Here is a 17170-nt window from a genome sequence, read left to right as displayed (position 1 = left end):
TCAATGAGGCCTTAACATCAGCCACATCCCAACACCATAAAGGAGCTGGGAGAGGAGGTTGTGTGGAGGGGACCAAAGAAAGCCCCATCCGGAGCAGCTGTGCAAGTGTGCGTGCTCACACTCAGATGTGGGCACACACAGACAGATGTGCATACACACCTGGGCACACATGCACAAACACAGACTGACATGTGGGCAGTTACACACATCCAGTTAACACTTAGTGAACTGAGTCCAAGGGTCCTGGGGTTTCTCTTGCTCTGCCAGCAGACGTCCTGTTTATATGTTCCCACCTCTAAGAGAGGTGGCTGGGGAGGAGGACTGTCCACTGGGGACTGATAACCAGATGTGCTGTGAGCACTTCCAAGCACCACCCTGTCAGACACTCAGGTCCCTGAGGCCCTGGCCTCTCTGTGTGCCTGAACTTTGAGCCAAGACGATAAGAGTTTCCTTATCCCCCATGGCCCATCCATTCATCCAGCCATCCACCCATCTCTCCAACAGATTTTCCCACGTGCCTGCTCCCACCAGTCCGTGTGGTGGGCTGTGGGGATCAATGCAGAACAAGCCAGGCCCATCTCTGCCTGCATGGAGCTCACACCAGCTTCTGGGTGACTTCAACAGAAACAGATAGATAACTGCAGTAGGGCAAACATTTAAGGAGGAACATGGAGCACCTGACCAGTCTAGGGGGTTGGGGACACGATGCTAATGTAGACCTTCATCCGCTGCAAAGATGGGAAAGTGCAGGAGAGAGTTAGGGACAGGAACAGCCAGGTGGCAGGAAGTGGGAAAGTCTTTCGGGAGGCGGCTTCCGGAAACCGGAAACTGGAAACCGGAAACTGAAAGGCAGCATGGCGGGCGGGGGAAAGAAAGCGGGAGCGGAGGAGCTGGGGGCACGGGGGTGGGCCAAGTCGTTCAGAGCTCCACGGGGCTCGGGCCCCCCTTTCCGAGTGCGCTGGAGAGCCACTGGAGGCTTTTTGCAGGACTTTGCAAGCCAGTGAGGAGGACACACCGGGGCAGGAGGCTCTTGCAGAAACGAGGTGAGAAATGACGGTATCGCAGAACCACAGTGCTCGCAGAGGGCAGAGGGAAATGCGGGCTCTGAGAGAGGTTTCAGAGGTAGACCTGACAGATCTGGATGTGGGCTAAGGCAGAGGCTGAGGCAGAAAATGGTGCCCGGCTATCCAGTGTGAGCAACCGGGGGACGGTGAGAAAACCTTGTGGAGAAGTCAGGGAGGTAGGCGAGGCTCTCCCAGGCCCTTATCCCAGAATGAAGAGGGAGGTTGATGCCAATTTTAGAGTAAGACTCACAATGACCTCTGACATGGTTTGGAAGGACAGGATGGGGATTGACGAGCTAGATTGTTCTGGATGGCTTGTCCCCAAGAAGGGGAAGGGTTTTGTGTATGTGTGTTTTGGTATTGGTGGCGAGGGCACTGCTGGCAGAGGCAGGCCCATAGGTTTTGTGGGATCTGAAGCTTATACAGTTTGGGGCCCTCTCTAAGAAAAAGAATACCTTTTTTTTTTTTTTTTTTGGGCCTTTGCAAGTTAAGCTTTGCTTGCTTCATGGTAATAGCCTATGGTTGGGGGTCCTGGCAGCTCCCAGAGAAGAGTAGCAAAGGGCAGGGTGTGGTCAGGGAGGCCAACTGTGGGCCCTGAGAAAGGACACATACATGTCTGAGGAGGCAGTTGGTCAGTGAGAAGCCCCTGTGGGAGATGGAAGGAAGAAATAAGGGGGCTTTAGAGAGATGGTGATGACTGAGAGCATTTTAGATTTTTCCTGTTCTTTATTGTAACCTCCCCTCACCCTACCCCAGGATCCCCAGACCTCAGTAAAATGGAACAGGCTGCTGGGAGGGAGTCCAAGGGATGGTCATCTTTAAGTACAAGCTGACACCCCTGGAAGCTGACTAGCACCCAGGTACGGAGAATTCCAGGTGAGGAACCCTGACTCCAGCAGCGGGGGAGGGTTGGAGACACCCCTCAGTAATGGAATGGGGACTTGAGCCACTCCACTGGATAGGAGAGAAAAGAACCACTTGGAAGATGGGAGACTCCAGGTTATTCAGTCAGTGGGTATAAGTGACAAAAGATGGATGCAGAAGGGGACTGGCTCCAGGCCACTGCCGGGGGTGGGGGAGGGCAGCACATACCCATGGTGGCAGAGAAGATGACGATGCCCAGCACATTCATGCCATCGATGGTGTCAGGCTCTGACTTGTAAACAACCTCAGGTGGTGGGGTCAGGTCCAGGGCGAAGTTTTGAACATGAGAGCCATTCTCTTCCTGGATCCCGTAGATGAGGATCTGCCGAGAAGGGGCCTCCTCGGATGCCATCTTGGGGGATTTGACAACGGGGGTGGTCTTGGTGCGGTACTAGTGGACAACACCCCAACCAGGAAGGAGTCAGGGCCAAATACTGTTCTTAATATCATCATCAACAACAATAATAACGTCTTGGAGGCACCTTTGTATGCGGTCAAGAACTATTTGATTGACAATAACCCTGTGAGGTAGCCAAGAGTATTACCAAGATTTTACCAAAAAGAAAATTGAGATTCCTTCAGCCATGGACACACTCCCCAGCCATGTGTCTCCCCAAGCCTTCTTCCATCTTCTTCCTTCTCTGCAACATTGCACCCATCTGGGCTCCCCTCTACCCATGTCCTCTTCTACCCAGATAATTTTCCATTCACTCATCTATCCCTCCCAAGCATCCATTTTCCCTCCATCTAACTGCCAGCCAGCCCTGCCTGCCGCTGATGGAAACTTGGACCTTCTCTTTGAAAAGCTCAGGTTGCCCCAAGCCTTCTTAAAGAGAAGAAGATCCATCTGGGAGGAACTGAACCTCCAAGCGTCTTCCTTTCCTCCTCTGCCCCAGGGCATTCCTGGCTCTTTTCCCCTCACTCCTTGGGCACTAGGAGCCCAAACAGGGAGTCTTCTATCCTCCCAACACCATGGTGTCAATGAGGTAGGCCTTCTGGGGGGTGGGGTGGGGGAACCACTCAGGAAATACATGGGCCCTCAACTTTCTGTGCTTCAGTGTCTTCATCTCTAAAATGGGGGTCACAGTCGTACCTAGCTTGTTAGATTAAATGAGACAGCATACGTGAAGTGTTTAGAACAGCGCCTGGCGTGTGGGATCCCTTATGTGGCCATTGCCACTGTTATGCCACCACCACTATCATCATCATCATTCCAACATTGAACATGCTGTGGTGGATGCCAGGGAAGCAAAGATGAACTGGACGTGAATTCTGCGCTGAGAGCTTTGGAAAGGGAGTGAGCTACTTTGCCTTTTCACAGCTTCACAAAGAAGGGGATATCTTGAAGGATGGGTAGGACTTTGCCAAAAGAGAAAGGGCATTCCAGGTAGGCATGAGGTCGTGCAACATTCAGTGTTTCTTTCTGACACCTTCAATAATTCACCATCACCACTGGAATAAAATCAGAACTACCTCGCCTAGCATTCAGGGCCAGTCACTCTCTGGCTCATTTCATAGATAAGGCCCAGGAGATTGGGAAAGGTACAGTGATTAGCTCAGGGTTTCACAGCTCCTTATTTTGGAGCCTTTTCTCCAACCCTCAGCCTCTTCCTTTGTGTCCTTGCTCCCAATGCAGGGCCCAGCACAGGCAAGGGGGTCGGGAAATGCTTGCTGGATTGTCAACCAACAAGCCGACATTTTATGAGGGGTAAAGAATTAGAAAGTATGAGAAGGGCAGACAAAAATTGGCACACAAGGGTATTTACCATCATTTTTTCCAAAAAGGAAACACTTTGAATACAGCCTTAAAGCCCACCGGAAGGGGGGATGGCCCCACCATGGGCTTTTACATCCCCACAAATATTGTGGGGATTTTAAAGAAACACTTAATAACCAGGGCAAATGCTCATGCTATAACGAGCTTGGGGAAAAAGCAAGATATGCACCATCTGTGCACCATTAGCTGATTTTGTTTTTTCAAAATATATTTAAGCAGAGAGAAAAGACTAGAAGTGTCCCACCTAGTACCGACTGTTGCTCGGTCCTAGAACAAGAGATGATTTTTATTTTCTACTTTGTACTTGGAGTATTTTCCTGATATTTTACACTGAGCATGATTAGTATTCTTGCTCCTGGGAAAAAGGGTTATTTTGTTTTGTTTTATTTTATTTTATTTTTAAAAGATTTTTATTTATTTATTTCAGAGAGAGAACACAAGCAAGGGGAGAGGAAGAGGGTTAGGACCCTGGGATCAGGACCTGAGCCAAAGGCAGCAGCTTAACCGACTCAGCCAGTCAGTTGCCCCCAGAAAGGGTTATTTTAAAAAGAAAGAGAAAACAGGCTTAGATTCCAGATAGGCCTGGGTTTCCTGATCAGCACCGTTATTTACTAGCAGTAAAACCTTGAGCAGTTCCAGGGCACCTGGGTGGCTCAGGGGGTTAAGGCCTCTGCCTTCGGCTCGGGTCATGATCCCAGCGTCCTGGGATCGAGCCCTGAGTCAGGCTCTCTGCTCAGTGGGGAGCCTGCTCCCCCCACTCTCTCTCTGCCTGCCTCTCTGCCTACTTGTGATCTCTGTCAAATAAATAAATAAATCCTTAAAAAAACAACAACAACAAACAAATAAAACCTTGAGCAGTTCCTTTAATCCTGAGCCTCCAGCCTCAGTTTCCTCCTTGGGGACAGGGGACTGGCGCACGGAGTGCAGGCTTACTGTGAGGACCCAGTGATTCAGGGTGTGTGAGCAGGGGGTGAACCTAGAGCATGGGGGGGCTCCCCCAACCCTGTCAGTTCTCTTCCCGAGAAGCTGGAACCATGGGTAGGGGTTGGCCAGGGGAGGCTGTAAGGATTTCGTTCTCCCCACCTCCCCTGCTCTCCAGTATCTGGCCCCAGGAGTCAGGGAGACTTGCTGGGTAAACCTGACACCCCCCAGCCTGGCCCAGGCTGGCCATGGCTGCCCTGCTCCCTTGCCCTGGGACCCACTCACCTGTTTGAATGTGGCTTCCACCAGGTTGGCTGGGAACATGTTCCTGGGAAGAGAGTCAGTTATTGAAGAATTCCAGAGGCCAGGACAGGAAGGTCCATGGGGTCATCTGAACACCTCCCTTGGCAGGCAAGGCCTTCCATGACCTAGCCTACCTCCCTCTGACCTTTCCTCTTCCTACCACCAATCACGCATACCCCCCATCCTTCCCAATCCCCAGTACTCAAAACTCCCAACACCAATTGCATATGGTTCCCTAGAAACACTGCATATTTCTCCAGCAGCCAGGCCTTGGTCTGCACTGTTTCTTCTGCCTACAGTGTCCTTCCTGCTTCTCTGGCTAGCTCCTACTCCAGCCAGTCAGAGGCCCTGCCTTCTCTGATTGCTGGCCGACTTTGCAGGCCTTTCCTTGGGGGTCACCCACGCTCCAGAGTGCTGCAGTGTGGCCCTGGCTTACCAGTCTGCCCCCTCCCCAAGCCTGGCCTCCCAGAAAAGTCATTGGTTCCTATCTTATCTGTGGTGCCAAACACAGGACCTGCCACATAAATAAGATCATAATTCCTGTTAATGTTATTTTCATAAAGCTAAAGTTAGAGAGGTCTTGTCCTACCAGATATGAATGTACAGTATAAAGATAGAATATATGGTATAATACTGACACACCTGTCAACAGAAAAATTAGGAGACTAGAACCTAGTACATCTAAGTACCTCATTTAAAAAAAAAAAAAAGTGTATTTATTTGGTTTAGTAATTGCTACACCCAACAGGGAGGTATAGAGCCATGACCCTGAGATCAAGAGTCCCAATCAATCCCGACTGAGCCAGGTGCTCCTGAGTACTTTGTTTTTGATAAAGGTCATTTCACAGATCAGTGAGGAAAGGAAGGATTTGTTATAGAGTACTATGTAGGCGAATCAACTATTTAAATTTTTTAAAAAGTTAGATCCCTATTTATGCTTTGCATCAAAATAAATTCCAGATAGGTTAAAGAAATAAATAATTAAAAAAAATGAAGCCATAAAAAGCTAGAAGAAAATATAGGTTAGTATTTTTTTCAGATCTCAGAATATGGAAGGACCGTCTAAGATAAAAAAAAAAAAAGGCAATTAAAAAATATCAATAGATTTTACCGAATAGAAATGAAGAATGTTCTGAGTGCAGCAAGGTATCCTGGGTTGGATTGGGGGGGCAGAAAAAAAGACATTAGTGGAAAGACTGGTGAGATCCAAACAGGGTCTGTAATTCAGTTAATAGTGTTACACTAATTTAGTTTCTTAGTTTCCACATCTGTGCCATCGTTATGTATGCTGCTAACATCAGGGAAAGCTGGGTGAAAGGTATATGGGAACTCTCTCTTCTGTGTTTGCAACTTTTCGGTATACTTAACAATTATGCCAGAATAAAAAGCTAAATTGAGAAGTTCTCTAAAACACATTCAAATACAAATAAAATTATAAAGCAAATGACAAACTAGGGAAACTATGTGACAAAGTATTATCATCCTAAATCTAGAAAGAGCTTTTATAAATCTTGTCTTTGTCTCCTTGTTCACTGTCTCTTCTCTCCAGAACACCAGCTTCCTGGAAGTGCCGAGAGCTCGGTTTTGTTCCCTGCTGGGTCCCAGTGACTGGAAGACTGGCTGGCACGTAACAGGCCCTCGGCATATATTTGCTGCATAAATAATGGGACCACAGGAACACTAGGACCACAAGAGAAAAATGATCGGAAGTCATGGCCAGGCAATTCACCTCACAAAAGACCGTAAGTAGCCCAAAAATGCTTTTCTAAAATGTTCACTTCATCAATAAATTAGACATTTTCACCTCTCAAACTGGTAAAGGATTTTTTTTTTAAAAGATTTTTTTATTTATTCATTTGACACAGAGAGATCACAAGTAGGCAGAGAGGCAGGCAGAGAGAGAGAGAGGAGGAAGCAGGCTCCCCGCGGAGCAGAGAACCCGATGCGGGACTCGATCCCAGGACCCTGAGATCATGACCTGAGCCGAAGGCAGCGGCTTAACCCACTGAGCCACCCAGGCGCCCATGGTAAAGGATTTTTTGATGACAATACTCAATACTGAGCAGGTTTGGCGACATGTCCAGCCCCCCAGCCCCGGCTTCTGTGAGGAAATTTGCAAGTCCCCTTGCATCTTTGTCTTTATAATCCACTTCCAGGAATCTTTCCTAAATCAGAGGTGTTCACAAAGATTTTTGTTCGTGTGCTTGCATTTTCTCAAACAGGCCATGTGGACCTGCTCGTGGCAAATCTCTTGGCTTTCAAGACTCTGCTCATCCATGCCTGGAATTATATACGAGAGTATGGGTGTGCGTGTCTTCTTAACCTTACACCCCAGCAGTTGCTGTTGGAAAGCAGAAACTATATATTTTTTCTTCACTGTTGCTAAAATATAGGTTCAATGTGAGCATATGGCAGGAGGAAGGGAGCTTAGAAAGAGCTAGCAAGACAGAAAGAGTGGGTCCTGGCTTTTCCCACTAATTTTAGCTTTGTCACGAGAGAGAAGCAGCAGGCTTCTGAGGAGACTGGGATTCCAGGGACTGGGATCTCAGAAGCTCAAATAACACCCCCCCCCCCCACCCCGTGTCTGCAGTTTTAAGCAGATTCCTGCCACCAGAATAATATCTGCCTACAAGGGCTTTTGACATTAATCAGACCCAAAGCCCCAAAGCCAGGGTTAGCGTTGGGGGCTCACCAGACACACAGCTGCCAGAATGTACTGATCCACTGGGCTTGGGCCCTCGTGACCAGAGGAGAGGATGCTCAGGCTGTTCCCATGGCTCAGAGTTTGAAAATCTCTCCTGGGCACAACCCCTGAGATACAAAGGACTTACAAGGTGGTTTACTAATGAAACTTCGCAGGAAGGCTGCTTTAGCCTGAGCAAAGACTTGGAGCGTTCAAGTTGTCAGAGACCAAATGGAGCTTATACCTAAAATGTACATTTCTTTACAATCCCCTTGAAAGTTAGATTTATTTATTTATTTAAAAAGATTTTATTTATTTGTTTGTCAGAGAGAGCGTGCACTGGCAGGCAGAGGCAGAGGGAGAAGCAGGCTCCCTACCAAGCAAAGAGCCTGATGTAAGACTCCATCCCAGGATCCTGGGATCATGACCTGAACGGAAGGCAGCCGTTTAACTCACTGAGCCACCTAGGTGTCCCGAAAATTAGAATAATTTAAAATGTGTGTTGTAGCCAGTACAACTGGTTGCCTACACAGTCTCCATTCTCTCCTTCCTTACCAATAGGAGACCCACTATGTTATGGGACCAGTGGGGCTCTGCCGTCAAACCCTATTTCCCAGCCTCTCTTGCCAAAGGGGTGGCACAGGAGATGAAGTGGGAGTCATGGGTGGTGCTTTAAGAAAACTCTTGAAAAGGTGCCTGCTCAGCCAGGACCCTTTGATCCTTTTCTTCAACTGTCTTCTTTCTGCTTAGAACATGGGTGTAATAGCTAGAGCTTCTGCAACCTTCTTGGAACATGAGACACACTGATGATAAAAGCCAAGTGGTAAACATGGTGGGGGAGCATGGGATCCTCCTGCCCACAAACTGCCCATCTCTGGACTGCTGATTTGGGAGACAATGAAAGCCTTTACCACAGTTCAGCCTCTGCTGTTCTGGCTTTCTCTTAACTAGCTGCCAATAGCAATCCCTAACTAATACACATGGCTCATACTCACAATTGATGAACTCATATCCTTTAGACTTTAATGAAGAATTATACTTTTGATTATTAAACAGGAAAATGTACAACATTTTCTTTTGACTATGAGTGCCCATGGGGAGTCTTCTTACTTGCCCCATGAGGCCTGTGCTCCCCATGGCATCAATGTGGACGGAACGTGCTTGGGAGACATTAGCAGCCATGCCCATCAAGTACACACACCCTCTGGCCTGGGCCTTCCCACATGCACTTGGGGCAGAGCCACAGCCTGCCAGCCCCTCTCCTTACCTACTCAAAGTCCCAAGACTGTGATGTTCCAAACTTGCCCCTAATCCATATGTCCCCAACCCCCAAGCATGGCCCCTGAGGGCTGTATGCCATCCCTTAACAGGGTAACTGGGAGCTGTAAATAGAGCCAAGTGATTACTTTATCTCTCTGGTGTTTTAATAGGATTGGAAAGAAAGAAGGGGGCCCGCTCTGATTAGCAGCCTCTCATGTGGGTGGTTTTCTGTGAGGCTGCACTGTGAGCAGACGTCAGTTTCCTGGAGCCTTTGGAAATGAATTCATGTCTCAGGGAGTAGTCTGGGGACATGGCCTGTTGTGTTCCTTTGGAATCTTCTTTGATAGAGGGCTGCGTATCTTCCTGTCCCTGAGGTACGCCGCTGGCCTTACTCCACTGCTCAGTGAGCCCCTGCATCTCTCTGACTTATCACGGATTACAGCTGCCTGTACTTCCCCGTTCCCTGCTTTGGCCGTCCCTGTTCTCCCTCAGTTACTGACACTCACTGTCCACCTGCTCTGGGCCACAGTGAGTGTGAGGGGGCCCCTGGGACCTTGGGTCCTGGTGTTCTCGTTTTCCGCACGGCCTCTTGGAAGGTCAGAGCATCTAGGAAGAGTTCCTGTGAGTGTCTGTCCTAAGACAGAGGACAGCCTGGTTTAGGACTTGAGTTTGCCCCCTCTCTGGACAGTGTCTTTGTCCAGAGCAGGTGCCTTATAAGGGGGAGAAAGTGAATGGACCGGAGGTGACTGCACCCCAAATAGGGCATCCTCCTGCCTCCAGTCATATCCTGACCACTTTGCTCTACCCCAGTCCATCCTTCCCTATTCACCAGCTTCCAGTTTCTAACAGAACAGCCAACCCCTCAGCCTGGGTTCAAGATCCTCAAGGTTGGGTTCTGCACTGTCCTCCCAACCTCATCTCCCAGAACCCACCTCCAGAAGTTTCTGCTCACTGGTGTGTAGGCCTTTGTGTTTCAGAACCACAGAGCTAGAAGGGATCTTGAAAACCACTGGGGAAACCAAGGCCTGGAAGGGCCACACTGAGCCTTACTGACAGAGTTGTGACAAGACTTCCTATCCCCAAGGTTCTGGTTCCCCGTCCCAGGAACCATGTGACCTCTCTCTGCACCCCACTCTCTGAGAAACAGCGACCGTGATGTCTAACCACTCAGCTCTGCAAAACAACTTGCCTTGGGGTTGAGAGCAACTGGGGAAAAGTCTAAAACCAGAAGGATCAATTTTCACCACGTGAAAAGCAACCAGGAGCAGGAGCCACTCCTGGAACATTTGACTCTGACACGTGTGTCCGATCCAGAGCCCTCAGCCCCTCGCAGGGGAGGCCATGGTGACGGTGACGAGGGCGGGGACTCCTGAGCACCAGCTCCTTCCACCATGAAGAAAGGCTGTTTCAAATCATTGAATCCAAGAAAGGATGAATCATAGCCACCAACTCTTAGAAATAATGGATCTCAGAAAGGAAGCTTCTCAAAATTCCTCTTCCCTCAGCCTCTAGGATACCTGCTGTCCCGGTGCCCCTCCTGGCCCTCTGCTGCTCCTGTCAGCTCTACACAAACCTCCACCATGGCCCCGGGGCTGAGGCTCAGCGTGGGCCTCGGAGCCACACAGTCTGGACCTTCTCCCTGAGCAGGTGAGTCTCTTGTCCCGGCTCTGACCCCAGCCCCATCGGTGACCCTATGTCGCACACCTGCCTTCAGCAAACACTGAGCACCTCCTCTGAGCTGTTCTCGGCTCCAGGATGCAGCAGGGAACAGATTTGCAAAGATCTAGCCCTCATGGAACGTATGTTACTCCAGTGGGGGAGACACAAGAAGAAATAAAAAACACACACAGACAAGATAATGACAGGTAGTAACGAGGACTGTGAGGAGAGAGGGTGACGGAGGTTAGGTGGTCCCTCTGAAGAGGTGACACAGAGCAGGGGTGGAGTGAGGGGAGGAGCCATGCACCCCGGCAAGAAGGTCCATCCAGGCAGAGGCTGTGATGAGGATGGGATCACATGGGCATTTGGGGAATGGCAGGAGGCCAGCGGGGCTGGGGGGAGGGGAGAGACAGTTGGAGCAGAGGTCACAGGTGGTGGGGGTATGGTAGAGGCATCACGAAGGAAGGGCCTGTAGGCCATAGTGAGCACTGCGCGGTGTGCTGACGTGAGGCGTCCTGAGCACGATCCCTTTGGCCGCTGTGCGGAGACCAGACCCGAATGAAGCAGAAAGCAGGGTGCTGCGGTTGGACCCTCTAGTGAGAGGTGAGAGTGGTTGGGGAGAGGGTGAGCCTGGCACAGGGGGACAGAAGGGACAAGGTCTGGGGTAGTATTTAGAAGGTAGAGCTGACAGAATTTGCCAACAAACTGGATGCAGGATGTGAGAGAATGAGAGAAGGTGGCCCAAGCTGGGCAGCTTCCTCCTCTGTCTCCAGCTCAGACTCTCCCAAAGACTCAGATGCACCAGCCAGCCAGCCAGCCGCCAGTGGACACCTTCCCCAGCATGTCCCCACCTGCTCCAGCGTTGTCATGTGACTTGGTGACCTCACAGCTGGGTGTTCACGCCATCGGGATCAGCACTGCTGCCTCCTCCAAGCCTCCTCCAACCTTCTGTCCTGCCTGGCTCCGGCTGGTTTTAGCTTCCGACAGCCTTCAGTCTACCCTTTCCCTGTGCCCAGGGCTGGCACCGTGTCCCTCTCCCTGCCTGTCCTCCTCCCCTCCCCCTACCCCCCTTTCACCCCCACTCTGCAGTGGAGTGAGCCTTTTGAATGGAATCATGCCGCTTCTGTTTCAAGCCAATTTCCTATGGCCTCAGTTTTCAGCCAATGAGTCACATTGTCCTTCATGATAGGACCCCTTCGCTTCCCCAGCAGTGACTGTCTACTCCCCTTTGTCCCAGTGCTCCAGTCACTCTGAGTGGGTGAGGATTTCTCCCCATGCTTTCCTCAGGACCTTTGCATACCGTTGCCTCCACGAAGAATGGGCTCCTGCCTCCCTGGCCCGTGCCACTCATCCCTCCCTCTGCCTCCCCTGAGCCTGCTCTTTGCACTTTCCCACAGACCCTGCCTCCCTCATTGAGACTCCCAACCTAGACAGTTGTTGCTCTCTATTCATGAACCTTTCTCTCCTCTGGGACTACGGCCAGGCTTAGTGCCTGGCACAGGGCAGGCATTGGCAAGAGTGAATGAGTGATGGAGAGGAGAGGCATGGCCAGCATGGAGTCTTGGAAAAAGGGGTTCAGACTTGGAGGCATTTCTGGGTCTACAGAACTTTCCTGGAAGGAGGGCTCAGGTCCTGGACGCTGGTTAGCCACGTCCATGGGGCTGAGGCAGGGGCACCACCAGGCAAAAATCACTCCCTTGGAATCAGACCCAGGATGAATCCTGGCTCCATGACTTGCCCGCTGGATGACCCTGGAAGAGTCACATCATCTCTTTGAGCATCACTCCCTCGTCTGCAGGAGGGGGACCAGCAAGGAAAAGATGGTGGGATAGTGTTGTATGGCCTTCCCCAGTGGAGGCTGGGTGCACACGGGCAAGCAGTCAGTCAGGGAACACCTGCTGATGCCGGCCCAGGGCCAGGCTGCATGCTGGGGTGTGGCTCCCAGGGGGCCGACCCCTGTCCTGCCCTCGAGGTGCTCCCAGTCTGATGGAGGCAGGCAGTGCAGTGTGAATCCAGTGGACAGCATGGGGGCTGAGGGGACAGAGACACTGTGGCCACAAGAAATCAAGAGCAGACCCCAAGCACCCCCTCCCTGTGACCTATGGGGCCTCCGGCAGACACGCAGGGCCAGGCCTCTGGAGTTGTGGCCCCAGCCCAGGCCTGGCGTTCCCGAGTAGGGCGTCCGTGTGAGCCTTACCGGATGAGGTCCAGCAGTGCGTCAGCAGAGCTCATGATGGCCTTCCCACTCTGCTCTGTCATCTCCTTCTGGGCTGCGCCACCCGGGTGAATGATGGAGACCATGATGATGCCCACAATGACAGCCACGAAGGTGGTCCACAGGTAGTACGCCACAGTGAGGACGCCCAGGCGGCTGGAGGTCTTGGGATCCAGGGATGCAAGGCCAGACATCAAGCTGGGAGAGCGACATGGGTTAGGGTCTGGGGGTGGGGGGCATGGGCACTCAGGTGGACCCACCACCCCCACCCCCGGCTCTGCCCAGCACCCTCACAGAGCTGGAGGGACCGTGTGGGCCTGCCCCCCCCCCCCCACAGCAATCCAGTCCTATGGCCCCTCCAGCCTGGTTTCCTGCTCTGTCCTCTGGGCCATGTCCAGGGACAACAGCCATACCCATGCACACCTCCAGGCCTTTGCCACTGCTGTTTCCTTCGGCGTCATTCCCAGGTGCCTCCACTCTGCCTGAGTGCTACTCACTAGGTAAGACCAAGCGCAGTGTCACCTCTCTGGTGACATTGTGGACTGCCTGCCTGTCCCTGGGGTTAGGACCCCATTCTGGGGCTTCTGCAGCCCCTGGCCTCTGTCAGGACCCTGTCTATCACTGTCTACCTGTCTCTCTCATGAGACTGAGGACAGGAGAGGGGCAGGTGTGACTTTTCTTGTGTGTCCCCAGTGCGTGTGCAGCATGAGCTCTCAGGGCCACCACTGCACAGGGGGTTACTGCAGGCTTACTGAATGAACTAGTGATGGCAGCGAGTTAGAGCCCTGGGCTGGGTCCCGTCCTGATTCTGCCTGGGGGATATCTTTGGGCATCAGGATCCCATCTCTGAAACAGGGCCGCGGGTTTCTTGGCGAGGCGCCACCCTGTGGCCATCTTGGGCTACCGCCTGGGTCCAGATTGGGTCCCCTTGCCACTGTCTTGGGAGCTTGTGTTGAGAGGGCTTATGGGTCTCCCCCACTCCCAGCTCCTCCCCACCCCTGCCTGCCTTGCCCTGAGCTCTGGGCCTTCAGCGAGGGTCAGCCCCGGAGCTGCTGTCCTCCCGGCTGTTGGCAGGGTGGGGTTGAGAGATTAGTTAAGGAGTTGCCTGTGCTTTGCTTTGCTGCCAAAAGGATTTTCCCCCAAAGCCCTTTCATTCTTCCAGATAAAGGAAGTATTTGTCTGCTTTTAATCATGTAAACAAGAGTGGATAATCCCTCCCCATCCTGCTCCTCTTGTCATTAGACTACAGGCGGGCAGCACCCCCCATCCAGCCCAGAGCATAGCAAGCTTCTACCCCACCTTGGGCTGTAGCTGCTGCCTGAGTGCCGTGCTCTTCCTCGCTCTGTCAAGACACAGTTGAAGGATCCCTTCCAGGAAGCCTTCCCTGACCACTGGCTGGGGACAAGACTCCTTCTTTGAGCTTCCACAGGCCCAGGGCAGTCCTCTGCCCACCGCACTGAGTTGCCTGCTGTTTGGGACCTGGCTGGAGTCTGTTCAATCCTGGGTCTGCAGAGCCGGGCATGGGGCCCAGTCACGTGCAGCTTGGTAGCCATTTGCTGAACGAAGGAGTGAGTGAGTGAATGAATGAATGAATGGATGTTTACAATCTCCTTTCATCTCTTGTCTGCCAGTATGCCATATGTTAGTGATGGGCTTAGGGTGGGTCTCAGGCATAAATCCTGAAGGGCTCATAATGGGATTGTGTAGGCAAGGGAAATGGGGGGCTGCCCTGTGATTATGATCCACCAGAGAGATTATCCCCAACTTGGGGCCAGCACATCAGCCCCGGGCCAAACAACCCCCTGACTGCAACAAATCCCCCACAGCCAAGTCCAACTGCTCACAGGGAAGTGGGGTTCCTGAGAGGATGACCTGTCTGAGGTCGCGTGGAACACTAGCGGCCAGCGGAATCAGAACGCAGGCCCCTAACTCCAGTCCTCTTTCCTTGATGTATTTATTCATGTCTTTAATGCATGCTCACTCCATGCCATGCCCTGAGTCCACAGAAGGAAATCAGAATCACTCCCCAGCCTCAAGCTGCTCCTGGTGTGGCAGGAGGGCAGGACGGAGACAGACTGAGACACTTTAGTACAAGTGGACCCAAGAAAACAGGAGCCAGGGTGGCTGCATTGGTACCATAGGCGAGAGGACAAGGATGTGCTATCTTTTATTAGAGGAGGTAGGGATCACTTCTAGCTAGGAGAGTCAGGAAGGATGTCCTGGAGGAGGGGGCATTTTAGTGGTTCTTGGGAGGATGAGGAGGATTTGGAGATGGGGCAGATATCCCAGGCAGTGAGACAGCAGCAGCCAACAGGGAGGCTGGCAAGTGTGGGCACAGTGTGGTCAGAGCTCAGGTCAAATCAGAAACAGTGTTATGGGGGATATAGACCGTGCTCAGGAGGAGGGTGTGGCCTTGAGTGCCAGGCCAAGGTGGACAGAGGGAAAGGTGGGGTCTAGTATGATTCATCCAGGAGAATTTGCTGGCTGTCTGAAAAGGGAGAACTTAAATCTGAGAACATCTAAGTGTACTGGGAGAGACCCTAAAGTGGTATTTATGATAGCAAACACCTGGGGCTGACCTAAGAAGGCCAATGCAAAATTAGATCGGGACTCGGGCCCTAGGTGGCTCAATGGGTTGGACTTCTGCCTTCGGCTCGGGTCATAGTCTTGGGGTCCTGGGATTGAGCCCCGCATCAGGCTCTCTGTTCAGCAGGGAGCCTGCTTCCCCCTCTCTCTCTGCCTGCCTCTGCCTACTTGTGATCTCTGTCAAATAAATAAAATTAAAAGAAAAAAAGAATTAGATCGGGACTCAGGCCCCTAATTTATCAATGCAGAATTAGATTAAAAGTTACAGCATAGGGGTGCCTGGGTGGCTTAGTGTGTTAAAGCCTCTGCCTTCGGCTCAGGTCATGATGTCAAGGTCTTGGGATGGAGCCCCGCATCAGGCTCTCTGCTCAGCAGGGAGCCTGCTTTCTCTCTCCCTGCTTCCTCCTCTCTCTCTGCCTGCCTCTCCGCCTACTTGTGATCTCTGCCTGTCAAATAAATAGATAAAATCTTAAAAAAAAAAAAAGTTACAGCATACCCACGCAGTGGCGTTCTAAGCAGCCAGTAGGAGCGACGGTGTCATTGGAAAGATGTTCTTATTGAAGGTTAGATGGAAAAAGTAAGGTGTGAGCTAGTCTGTAGCCCTGTGGGGAGGCCCAGAGCCTCCTCTGACAGAGGCCCCTCTCCAGGATTGGGGTCCAGATGCCCTGCACAGACATGCTTGGGGGATTGTGCACGAGAGGCGTGTCCATGACCATCAGATCACAGAAAGGGGCAAAGGGCTCCTCAGAAGGCCACTCTGAAGAAGACGAGGTCTGACACAAAGGTGGTTTCAACTCAGGGACCCACCAGGATGCGGGAAGGGAGGGAGTATAGATTCTACATACAGCAAGAGAGGCCCCAACCCAGGGGCTCTGGAAAGGAGAGGGCTGATGGATAACATGGGAAGAATTCCATCCCCTGGCCTCCAAGGAGTTCCCCTCTGAAACCTCCAAAGTGGAAGGGTTTTCCTGCTGACTGGAGAGGGGAGGCAGGAGCTCGCGGGGAGGGAGCTGCTGGTGAAAGCTGACGGAGCCTCCAGGTTGGTGACCATGGGAGTTGGCAGAGGCAAAGTAGACCGGGAGCTCAGGAGGAGGAAAGCCTGGACCCCGCGTGCACGTGGGCTACTCCAGGGACTCATGTTAACAAGAAAGCAAGTTCAAGGTCCTGCCTCTGACCAGAGTAGGCTCCTCTGAAGTCTCAGGCTTTCCAGCCAAGCTGTTAAAGTGACCTTTCTGAGAACCTATAAGCTGTGGTAGGGTTGTGAGGACTCGCATGGATATGCACAGAAAAAAACCTACTAGGAAGAGAGATTTTACAGTAGCTTTCTTTGGGAGGTGGAATTTTGGTTGATTTTCATTCTGTTGTATTGTTTGTCTGTGTTCTCTATTATTTCTAGAATGAGCTTGTCTTACTGGTGTGATGGAAAACACAATCCCTGGAGTACCAGGTAGCCACAGAAACCGTAATTTATCTGGACCTTAAATGTCCCCAAACACCTGAACATCCACCTCATTCAATCCTTAAAAAACATTTTAAGTCGGTGCTGCCCTGTGGAATTACAAGGTAGGCTACAATTGTAAAATTTAAATTTTCTAGTAGTCACATTTTAAGTAAAAAAAGTAAAGTTCATTTTTTTTGTGAAATTCATTTTAATAATACTTTATTTAACCCAGTCTATCCAAAATACTATAATTTCAGTATGTAATCAATGTAAAAATGTTTACACTGCTTCAGGTGTTAAAATTTTAAATTAATTTCTTAAAAAAGTTAAACTCTTC

At 51.2% G+C, this 17170-nt stretch overlaps 1 protein-coding gene and 1 long non-coding RNA gene across 3 annotated transcripts in view; one reads left to right on the top strand and one right to left on the bottom strand.

Moving 5' to 3' along the window:
• The window catches only part of SLC1A7 (solute carrier family 1 member 7), a 44440-nt gene that overhangs the window by 7859 nt on the left and 19411 nt on the right, over positions 1-17170 (bottom strand). Inside the window, exons 3-5 of the mRNA XM_032302039.1 lie at positions 12789-13004; positions 4972-5014; positions 2157-2379 (exon numbers count right to left, since the gene is read on the bottom strand). Of these exons, the coding sequence (XP_032157930.1) occupies positions 2157-2379; positions 4972-5014; positions 12789-13004 (482 nt within the window). The remainder of the gene's footprint in view (positions 1-2156; positions 2380-4971; positions 5015-12788; positions 13005-17170) is intronic.
• LOC116567153 lies at positions 929-16941 on the top strand. 2 transcript variants are annotated; one of them, XR_004276130.1, is made up of 4 exons: positions 929-1043; positions 6539-6731; positions 10438-10579; positions 16789-16941. It is a non-coding gene; the product is annotated as an uncharacterized LOC116567153 (long non-coding RNA). The 2 variants fall into 2 exon arrangements; XR_004276131.1 differs by lacking the exon at positions 929-1043 and adding an exon at positions 1854-1940.

This window comes from Mustela erminea, chromosome 10 (assembly GCF_009829155.1).
Source record: "Mustela erminea isolate mMusErm1 chromosome 10, mMusErm1.Pri, whole genome shotgun sequence".
Lineage (NCBI taxonomy): Eukaryota > Metazoa > Chordata > Mammalia > Carnivora > Mustelidae > Mustela > Mustela erminea.
The sequence above is the reverse complement of the archived record's forward strand: the minus strand, read 5'-3'. Positions and strand labels throughout refer to the sequence as shown.